The 11,086-nt window shown below is 37.5% G+C and overlaps 1 protein-coding gene across 1 annotated transcript in view; it reads right to left on the bottom strand.

The window, feature by feature from the left end:
• Positions 1 to 542: 542 nt before the first annotated feature.
• GPATCH2 (G-patch domain containing 2) overlaps positions 543 to 11,086 on the bottom strand; it is a 114,915-nt gene continuing 104,371 nt past the window's right edge. The window contains exon 10 of the mRNA XM_063443822.1: positions 543 to 3,105. Coding sequence (XP_063299892.1) covers positions 2,936 to 3,105 — 170 coding nt within the window. The 3' untranslated portion in view covers positions 543 to 2,935. The remainder of the gene's footprint in view (positions 3,106 to 11,086) is intronic.

The following is an 11,086-nucleotide window of genomic DNA, read 5'->3' as shown; positions in this document are numbered from 1 at the left end:
AGCCTCCAAATCCTCGAGTGGCTGTCTCACTGACAGCCGCTAGAGGCGCTTGCGTGATTCTCACAGTGAGAGCACGCAAGCGTCCATAGGAAAGCATTGTAAATGCTTTCCTAGGAGACCGGCTGAATGCGCGCGCAGCTCTTGCCGCGCATGCGCATTCAGCCGAAAGGGAGGAGCGGAGGCGGAGAGCTCCCCGCCCAGCGCTGGAATAAAGGTAAGTTTAACCCTTTACTCTCCCCAGAGCCCGGCGGGAGGGGATCCCTGAGGGTGGGGGCACCCTCAGGGCACTATAGTGCCAGGAAAACGAGTATGTTTTCCTGGCACTATAGTGGTCCTTTAACATACAAAAATCTTCAAGGTGCATATCAAGGTGGAAAACGTATCAATAATACGATTTATTACTGAACACTTTTATTCAATATAGTTTTATTATAATAATAAAAGTATAGTTTTTGTGAATCTGTAAAGCCTTTCACATGATTCCTATTACTAAACATCAACATATTCAGTAGAACAGGAATTAAAGCATTAGTTAAAAGAAATAAAAAAATTACTATTAATTTGTTTTCCATCCCACAGACTGTGCACATTTTTTATGATCATAAGTTGCATCACAAATGGTGTCACGTGAAAAATGCTTCCCTGTGTTATGCAGAATTCATGTGATAAAGGAAGGAAAGCTATGTTTAAAGGCATTTCACAGTGGAAACCCCATTATTATTATTAATTTCCCGGCTGTATATGGAAATAATACATACTGTTGAGTGGCACATGAAAAGTTTTTAAAGAGACACTATAGGCACACAAATCACTTGACCATACAGTGAATACAGCAGTGTTTTTAATGCCGGGCTATACAAACATCTATTGACTGTCTTCCTGACAGCCACAATGGGGTACTACTGCACTCATGGCCAAGTTAAACTAGGTTATGGGACATTGAAAGCATTTGAGTAGACGCATGCGGCACTAGCCATGCATATGCTTTTCAACTCAATGCTTTGAAATGCCAGGAAGTAATGGCTACAGGATGCCATTGTAAGAAGAGAGGGCGGCAGCACTGAGCAAATAGTGATGCTGGAAAAAAATGTTAAGTAAAAACATGTTTTCCTTTTTTTAAATTTAAGTTGGGGTGTTCATCTAATTGAAATAGTGAGACAATATAGCGTTAGGAATACACGTTCCTTTAAATGTTATACAGTTCAGATAATAATATATGCTCTGGCATCAAGCCTTCTCCAATATGTTATAATGTCTAAAGAACAAAACTGTGGCATTGCCAATCATATAAAATTAAACATATCTGATAAATTAATGGAATACTATAGACAATGCCATGGAATACTATATACATTGGTAGACAGGTGAGTGACATTTTAAGAATCATGCTTTCTATTGGATGTCGTGGTTCCTATATAATCTGCAGAAACCAGAGGCAATTTAAAATGGCTTGCAATGTCCACTGTTCATGCACAGAAAATACTGTTATTTAGGTATATGGAAGAATATATATTATATAAAAAATAATAGAAAATGTATTGTTTTTTTGGGGAAAAGCTATGTTAAAATTCCAAATGATACTAAACTATAGAAAACTGTTAAGCCACTCAGTGTCTGACAATTTAGGCATGTAGAGCATAATGATGTTGTAGGGGGGAACATAGGTATTTATTAGATAAACATTGCATTGTGAGTGGAAAACAGGAGTTCTGAGTCTCTTTCAGTTCGACATTTCTTTACCATGCATCTAATGCATCTAAACAAACTGCAATTCAGCTGTCAACTTATCAAAACTCACTGTTGAGTCAATAAAAGTGTTAAAGACCAGCACTCCAATTTCAGGCTATATCGAGGCTGTCTTAACGGTGTCATGCTAGTAAATTTGAAGCTGTTTATATCCCTGGCCTACATATGATTTTTTTTGTGTAATTCTGCAAGTGCAATGGAAAAATAAATCATCTTGTGTTGTAATAATGTGCGACTGTTTCACTTCAAGAACCGGTGAGAAATAGGGTTTAAAAAAAACACAAACAAAAACTAACAAAAAAAACCCAGCTTCGCTCAAAGCTGTTGCAAGTTAACAAGTTACAAAGCTCTGCAGTCGAAATTAACAACATGTCCTAATCATCAATTTGTTTAAAATCGCCAAACTGAAGAATTAAAAGCAAAAGCACAAAACTAAACCTCCTTCACAAAAGAATTGAATTAAAAATGTTTGATGATCCAGTAGAAGAGGTCAGATTGCTCTTTGGATAAGACCTAAAACAATCTAATTTAACAACACTTATCGTAATCGCAATTTTAAAATACTGTGTCACATAATTTTTTTTTCTTTTTCCTTTTTTTTTTTTTTGTTTATAAGCAAAATGGATGAAAAAAAAAAAACATTACATTAGACAGAAAGGAAAGGACTGGAAACCTGACAATTAAATTCCTTGCATCAGAATATTACTCTAATACTAGTATTTTAAAAAAGCCATAACCCAGCAACCTAAACAAGAATAATAATCTATCTCCCCTTCTGTACGTTAGTTATGTACTAATTCTAGATCTGACTTTGTGCTGTGTAGGAATGTATATGTCTGCCTTAGACTGGGAGAATCTTTCGTAAGTACAAAGGAACATCAAGGAGGTTATGTTACAATCTTATAATTGCTGTGTTCACAGAAGTATATGGGGGCAGTATTACATTATGTTTACATTTAGCACCAAGGCATCTTAAATATACACAGCGGTTTTGCCAACAAGAATATCATTTAAGGTTAAAGCTGGTGTTGACTAATTGGGTTGTCAGAATTCTTTTTTTCTTTTTTGAGTAGCATTAAAAGAATAAAATAAAAACACTTTTCAGAATGAATATTTAAAGAAAGTATTATAAAGAGACACATATTTTGATTTCAAAGAGGTTTGGAGATTTTGACATGATGCATTAAAATCAGCTAAATCCAAGTCCGAGTCCTTTTGGCCTCTGAAGTGCCCGGATAGGCTCAGAGATTCCTTTGCCATCAGGTCCCAGTCCGGTCCCAGGAGTCCAACCCATAGTTTGAAGCATTCGATTTCCGATGTTGTTCTCGGGAATTGGTGGAGCAATCTCACCAATAAAGCCTGAAAGAATAAACAATGAATGAACAATGAATAAACAATGATTGCAGACATTATATATATATATATATATATATATATATATATATATATATATATATATATATATATATATATATATATATATATAGTGTGTGTGTGTGTACAAGGATTGTCATGTGACTTTTTAAAATTTAATTTATGGTGTAGTTATAGAAAAAAAAAATAAAAGATTAACACATTTACCTTTAACAACACCTTTACAAGCTTTCCTTGAAGATTATAGAATGTATTTATTAGCTTATCGTGATAGTAAATACAAATCTTTTGACAAAGATACATTTTATTTTGTAAGTGCAATACAATTGTAGTTGAAGATAGAGAATTACCATATAAAATATATGGCAACACATTCATACAAAAAGTAGAAATGCAGATTATACACTTTTTTTCTGTGATACCAATATAGGGAAATCTAGTTTGACAATATATCTGTTTTAATTACTGACGAGAGGGAGGTGTCACCTAATTAGAGACACGCTGCTTTTAGATGTATGGAGCTACATTTAAACACTCCTTTTCCAAGTAAGTGTGTTAACTCTACTACATATTGAATTAGTCTCCTTGTGGCAATCTACACTAGAGGGTGCTCTCTGCGTTTTTATTCTTTTTTATATATTTATGAAATAATTGCAAGTGTGGAAGTGAATATCAGACATCCTACCACAGGGGTACCCAAAAGCTAGATCCCCAGAGGTTTTAAAAACTACAGCTTCCATGATGCTTTGTCATTCTAAGGGCATTCTAAATGCATGCAAAGCATCCTGGGAGTTGTAGTTCTACAACATCTGGGGATCGCTACATTTCGGGCGCCCCTCTCCTATCAAAGAAGAAGCAACAAAGATCTCAATACAAACAGGCTGCTGACTCAGGCCTCGACTTAAAGTTCATTAGTATGCGATTGTTAGTTCAACAGGGTTTTTTTCAGTACTTTTTATATTGATAATATTGCACTGTATTGTGTTTATTATTTTCTCTATTTTATGTGAAAAATTGAGGATGCTTCTTAAAGTGACAAGAACCATTGAATGGTACTGTGTTTTATGAACGGGTGTTATTTGGATTTTTGTAAGAAAAAAGCTCAACTGTTTTATAATTTAATATTTACTTTGAATTCCAGACAACTCACACTTAAGTGAATAACCCTAACAATATCCACAGAAATTTAATAGTGTTCCAGCTATAATTAATTGAACATATTCCTTGTGTAATGGGATATACTCTACTAAATAGCTACAAATTCAGTGTTCACCTCTCTAACTGTTACTAAAATAACATCTGAGTATTTCATTAAAATATTATCTCTTTGAAATACTCTAAGTCAGTGTTTCCCAAACCAGTCCTCATAACCCACCATCTGTCCAGGTTTTGTCAGTATCTCTACTGGAATTAAATAGGGCAAAACATAAATCCTGGATTGCTTGTGGGCCAGGATGACTGGTCTGGTAACCACTATTCTACGTGACTGCTTTGGAATATTATTAATATTCCAACACAATCAAAGGATATCATAGGACAAAGTAGGGTTGACTTTGTTTTGTGGTTAAAGGACCACTATAGGCACCCAGACCACTTCAGCTCAATGAAGTGGTCTGGGTGCCAGGTCCGTCTAGGATTAACCCTGCCTGCTGTAAACATAGCAGTTTCAGAGAAACTGCTATGTTTACTTTAGGGTTAATCCAGCCTCTAGTGGCTGTCTCACTGACAGCCGCTAGAGGCGCTTCTCGCTGTGATTTTCACAGTGAGAAGACGCCAGCGTCCATAGGAAAGCATTGATTCTCAATGAGACCGGCTGAATGCGCGTGCGGCTCTTGCCGCGCATGCGCATTCAGCCGATGACATCAGAAGAGGGAGGAGAGTCCCCAGCGCCGGAGAAAGGTGAGTGTTTAACCTCCTTCCTCCCCCTTCAGCCCGGCGGGAGTGGGACCCTAAGGGTGGGGGCACCCTCAGGGCACTATAGTGGTCCTTTAGGTGTGAAGCCAAAGAAACTTGATAAAATGTGGCACTTCTACCATCAAGCTTAGTAAATTTCTACAGTTATCACTAGCAATGGCTTTGGGAATCAGACAGACATTATCTTGTGCATTGAGGGGGTTGCTATAATGAAGAACTCCAAAGACCTAAGTGCTGTACTCTGAAACATGCACATGGCTACAGAAGTGACGCGGGACCCTGGAGGGTAATGTGCCTTGGATTGTAGAAATAAAATGGCGGCTCCTGTGAGGCTGAGCAAAAAGCAAGTATAAAACACCTCTGTTTACACACTGCACTGCATACAGAGTGCCTCTGTCAATTTTAGGGATCTTTTCAATAGGCAAAAGAAAATGTGCAAATACTCCCAATATATGGGAAATAATGCCAAATATAATATTTGAACCTCCAAAGAGTTAAATGTACTGAGAGACAGAAAACTTAAACAATTAAAAAGCATACTTTCAAATAACCATGCATCATATAAACTAAAATACTTCTGTACATTATTGCAGAATGCACTTATAAAGATATTATTATAAATAAGAAGAAAAGAAAAAAAGATAAAAGCGTTCTACCCACTGTTTAAGATGGTGTTTATGACAGCATTAAAGGCTAGTTTACATGAAAATGAGAGATCATTCATTTTTGCTTAACAGCTGTCAGGACAGGTAGAGCCTATTTAAACAATGCACTAGCATTCTGAGCCATACCCTGGATTTTACAGGGATTGCCATGAATTAATTCAATTCCATCTGTAACCTAAAATCAGATCAGAGGTCTAAATCTGCTGGAGGGTACACATCTGTTTAATCATTTTTGAAGACAACAGCTTGCAAATATGCTGATTTCAAATATTGTCAAATGCTTAAGAAAGGCTGCCTTTATAGCACAAGGCTTTTAATATTAAGGCAGATGTATTCTTTATCAAACAATATAGAATATTCTAGTTTTCTGAACTGGTCACATTTGTACAAGGAGAGACCACAGGAAAAAAAGTGATAAATCTGTTTGCTGCCTATCATTAGAGACAGCCATCAGTCTACGAAACAAAGCATGTCACACCCCTTACTTTCTAAAAGGAAAACCAAAATGCTGAATTTCCGGTTGTTGTACCAAGGAGAAATCAGATTGCCATTATGTCAAGAAGGATATTTTTTCTCTTTTTGAGGCATAACTGGAAATTGCTACAGTTTTTTACTTTTGGCAAAATGAATGGACTTTAAAGGTTGTTCTAGATTGGACATTATACTGTTAGGAATACAAAACTGTAACACTACAGCGTCTCTCTGCCTCCATGACCCTCCTCCGCGGCAATGAAAAGGTTTTTAACCCTTTTTTCACTTGCCTCTTTCCAGAACCAAGATCACTCAGCGCTGGATCAGGCTCCTCCTTAACGACGTCATGGCGATGAAGAAACCTAATGTGCATGAGCAGCGAACGCCGTGCGCGCATTACACCATCCCCATAGGAAAGCATTGAATCATTGCTTTCCTATGGGGATTTGCAAGACGCTGGGGCACAGCCACTAGAGGCAGTTTTAACCCCGCAATGTAATGTTTACCATTTCAGATTTAAGATAACAAGTACACTGCACCCAGACCACTTTAACCCCTTAAGAACCAAACTTCTGGAATAAAAGGGAATCATGACATGTCACACAGGTCATGTGTCCTTAAGGGGTTAATGAGATGAAGAGGTCTAGGTGCCGATAGTGTCCCTTTGAGTCTTTTTTCAACCCAGATTACTATGTAACTGCTTTATTACCATTTAAACATACATGGTTTTTTTCTTGATTAAAGGGGCACTATAGTGTCAGGAACAGAAGCATGTATTTCTGTCACTATAGTTCTGGAACCACCATTTAGGTGGTCAGTCCCCAATACCTCTTGTTAGAAAGATGATTTAGTCACCTTTTTCCAGCGCCGCATGTGGCTCCTCGCGTCATAATGCTTTTCCATAAAAAATCTTTGAATTGGCTAAGACTGTAAATTCTGACTAACTTAGCCAAGGATGCGGGGTGGTGGGCAGGACCAAACACTACCCTGGCCAATCAGCATCTCCGCATGTAGATGCATTACATCAATGCATCTTTATGGGGAAAGTTCAGCGTCTCCATGCAGAGCATGCAGCACTGACCCAGCAGGCACCTCTAGAGGCCACTAGAGGTGTTCCTAGGCCGTAATGTAAACAGTGCCTTTTTTCTGAAAAGCTAGTGTTTACATAAAAAAGTCTGCAGGGACTGATTATACAAGAAGCTGTAGTTGCTCTGGTGACTATAGTGTCCCTTTAAGCTCTCTTTAGAATGCCAGCTCTCGTGGACTAAAATTAATACCAGTATTCACTCTGGTACCTCAACATATATGTACATAAAGGTTTGGGCTTCGGCGACCCCATAAGGAGTAAAAAAATAAATAAAAAAACATGAAAAAAAATTAAAAGAACTTAACTCAATCTTTCTTCCAAAATGTATTGAAACAATCACACACAATATATACATTTACTATGTGAATTTATGCACTGCAAAGGAAATAACACAATGAAGTAACACAGTCTCACTTTTCCAAAGTTTAATGCAAAATAGGTTCATCAGGTGCAGCTGGAATCTTACTAATCTATCAGACATTCAAAACGAAGCAGTCAGTCCTCTTGCCTCTGATCCTGCAAGGAATATTGAGGATGGTAATTTGCTTGTGTAATTTGCTCAAGAGATGAAAATCTTGTATCAGTTTCTTTTAGCCGCTAATCTATCCAGCTGACTGCAAGCCTAATTGGTATCTTGTTTAGTAATTTGGCTCTTAAAGTGCTTCTATTGATGTTGGATCAACAGCCAATGGAAGGAGAGGCAATACTTGCTGCTTTTCTTTTACACATGACTTTTTCTCCCTTTCTTTTCTCTTAAAGCCTCGTCATTTAAAAAAAAATGTTTTTTACTGTAGTGTAACAGAGGCAAACTATGCCAATTGAAAAGGCCAACTGAATACTACGATTAGTGAGGTTAAACGGTCCTTTTGTGTCAACAGGAAATTCTGGATTAACCATTTCTAAGTTAGATGTCACTCAGACATCTAATAATATTCACTTTTTAAACAATATGGCTATTCTTGAAAACAGAAGGTTTAAATAAAATGCTAAAGTACAGGTTTGCTGCACCTTGATGCAATAATCTGATTTATTCTGGCAAAACTACCATAAGAGTATGAAAGATAGGAAGTCTTCAGAGGTCGTTATCTCAAAATCTCTGTATGGATAGCACTGTACAAAAAAGTTTAAAGGACCACTATAGTGTCAGGAAAACAAACTTGTTTTCCTGACATTATACCATCCTTGGGGGATCCTCACCTCAATGCTTTCCTATGGATGTTCTGCGCGCTGGAAGCGCCTCTAGCGGCTGTCAGGAAGACAGCCACTAGAGGTTGGATTAACCCTGCTATGTAAACATGTGAAGGGTTAAAACCTGAGGGACCTGGCACCCAGACCACTTCATTGAGCTGAAGTGGTCTGGGTGACTAGTGTCCCTTTAACAAACTATACCATCCTTAAAGAATCACTATAGAGCAGGGGTAGGCAGCCATCGGCATGTGGACTATATCTCTTCTGATGCTCTGGCAGCCTTGTGGCTCTAAGAGCATTTAAGGAGATGTAGTCCACAACATCTGGAGTACCAAAGGTTGCCTGCCTTTGCTATAATGTAGGAATACAAATTTTACTCTGCTATTTCTGCCAAGACTATAAGTATGATAGCCACTAGAGGCATTTAAACCCTACACCGGGGATAGGCAACCTTCGGCACTCCAGATGTGGACTGTATCCCCCATAATGCTCTTACACCCATAATGCTGACAAAGCATCATGGGAGGTGTAGTCCAAAACATTGGGAGTGCCGAAGGTTGCCTATGCCTGCCCTACACTATAAACATTGCAAACATTAGCGTTCTGCAGAAGCGGCAGTTAAGACAAAGTGATGTGGATGCCTACAGAGTCCCTTTAATGTGTCTGCATTAAGAGGCCTGAGCCAGAAAGGGAACAGTTATGTGTGAGTGTGTGCTCGCTCAGAGCAAAACCCCTGCAAATGAAGGAGGTTAAACCTGAACGGTATCAGCATGCTCTCCGGAAGGGTTATTTACTTAAGTGAGAATTGTCAGGCATTCAAAGTGAATGGAAAATGAATGTCAAATTTAAGATGAAAGTAGCTGAACTGAAAGCATAGCTGTGTTGGAGAATAATTTGGCTACTTTGGCCTTCAATTTGCAATTCATTTTCAGTTCCCAACAAATCTCACCTTAGTTAATAACCCAGGGAGCATTTACCCTGAACAAGTAGTTAGATGGCGCAAGAGTGGAGGGGGTGGGAGTGGCAATTCTTCCTCATGTGATGCCAGTGAAATGACATCACGATTACGTCTGGAAACTGGATATTAATAAGAAAGTAAGAAAAACTGTGAGGATTTCCAAGTTGTGTCTGCAGGTTTAGCTTCCTAGCACCATAGCCAACTAACAATAGGCTGCAGGGGTGAAATGTCATATTCACCAATAAAGTTCTATTGGCTTCTGGGCTATTACAAAAAGGATAGCGCTCTCCAAAGTAAAGACAGCACAACTGTTTAGGTATACAGCTCTAAATAATTAAACGGCTGCTGGTTAGAAAGGCACCATAATATAGAAAAGGCTGTGCTTGTGCACAGGGTAACATTTTAGACCCGTTTGCTCTATTATTCTTCTCTTGCTTGAACTGCAAGCAGAAGTGTATATGCAATCGTACATTTCACGACTGGGTCTGTGATGTAACCACAGCTTGTTGGAATGTGACTTTGAATCAAGGCTGGAACTATAAATTTAGAAATCAATAGCCAACTCTATCAATATTCATTTTTCTTTTTCAATACAAAATACAAAGGTGAAAGTGCAGTAAATAAACGAGTGCGCTGTAATAAATTGGGTGTTCTTGTCACAATTAATAAATGTTTATCCAATAACATACCCGACTGCGCTATTGCTTCTTATTACGCCTCAGAACGATTTCTAAGCAGTAACTGGAATTGTAAATATGGATAACTAGAGACTGAGATAAACTTTTTGACTGGGTCACATCCATGATTTTGCGTTAACTTTTTTTTCAGAACCTCATTCCCATTTAAATTAAACTCGGGATAAATTTAAGATGTGTGGATATAAAAATCTTTGATTGGGAGCCATTTACAGACAAATAATAAAAAAATTTAAAATGCTTAGATAATCTAGAATCTGGAGTTACTCAAACTATGGAGTTTTAGAAAATATGTCAAATAGCAAAAACGATGGTAAAATTGCCAAACTGGTCACTATAGCCAAGATTGCGATTTTATTCCAAATCAGCTTTTTCAAGAAAATGTTCTTGATTTTTTGTTTTATATATTACTGTCTAACATGACTGCTGGGAATGTTGGTCCACGTTTCAAATTTAGAAAAGGCAAATTATAGTCACGGAGATTAAAACGATTTTAAACAAAAAACAAACAAAAAAAACCAACTGGGTCTCTTCTGCTCTGATATCCAAAGGTACAATCATATCTGCTAAGGTAGCCAGTAATCTGCCTATGTCAAAAATAATGTTAGACACCATCACCCAAACAGTTACGTAACATAATCTCAATACTTCGACAGTACAATTTACAAAAAAAACACTAACTTTGAATTAAACACCTGCAACTTTATTACAAAATGTATTGGTGACAAGCAAATTGCAGGTTTTCAAATGGGAATTCGAAAAGAAGCTTCCGATTACAAGGTAACTACAGCTTCTTTAATGGTTTTGTTATTTGGGGAGAAAGGAACTATTTTATTTTGTTTATTTTATTTTATCTTCTAAATAACTGTTGGACACAAAAACCACTCGTTTATTTTAAAACCAATCTAATACAATGTCAACAAACTTCCTGCCGTTATAATTTTAACTAGGTTAAAAGCATATGTAGCTTCAAGGTTTTCACTTTGAG

Source organism: Pelobates fuscus, chromosome 2 (assembly GCF_036172605.1).
Source record: "Pelobates fuscus isolate aPelFus1 chromosome 2, aPelFus1.pri, whole genome shotgun sequence".
Lineage (NCBI taxonomy): Eukaryota > Metazoa > Chordata > Amphibia > Anura > Pelobatidae > Pelobates > Pelobates fuscus.
This window is presented reverse-complemented; position numbering and strand designations above follow the sequence as displayed.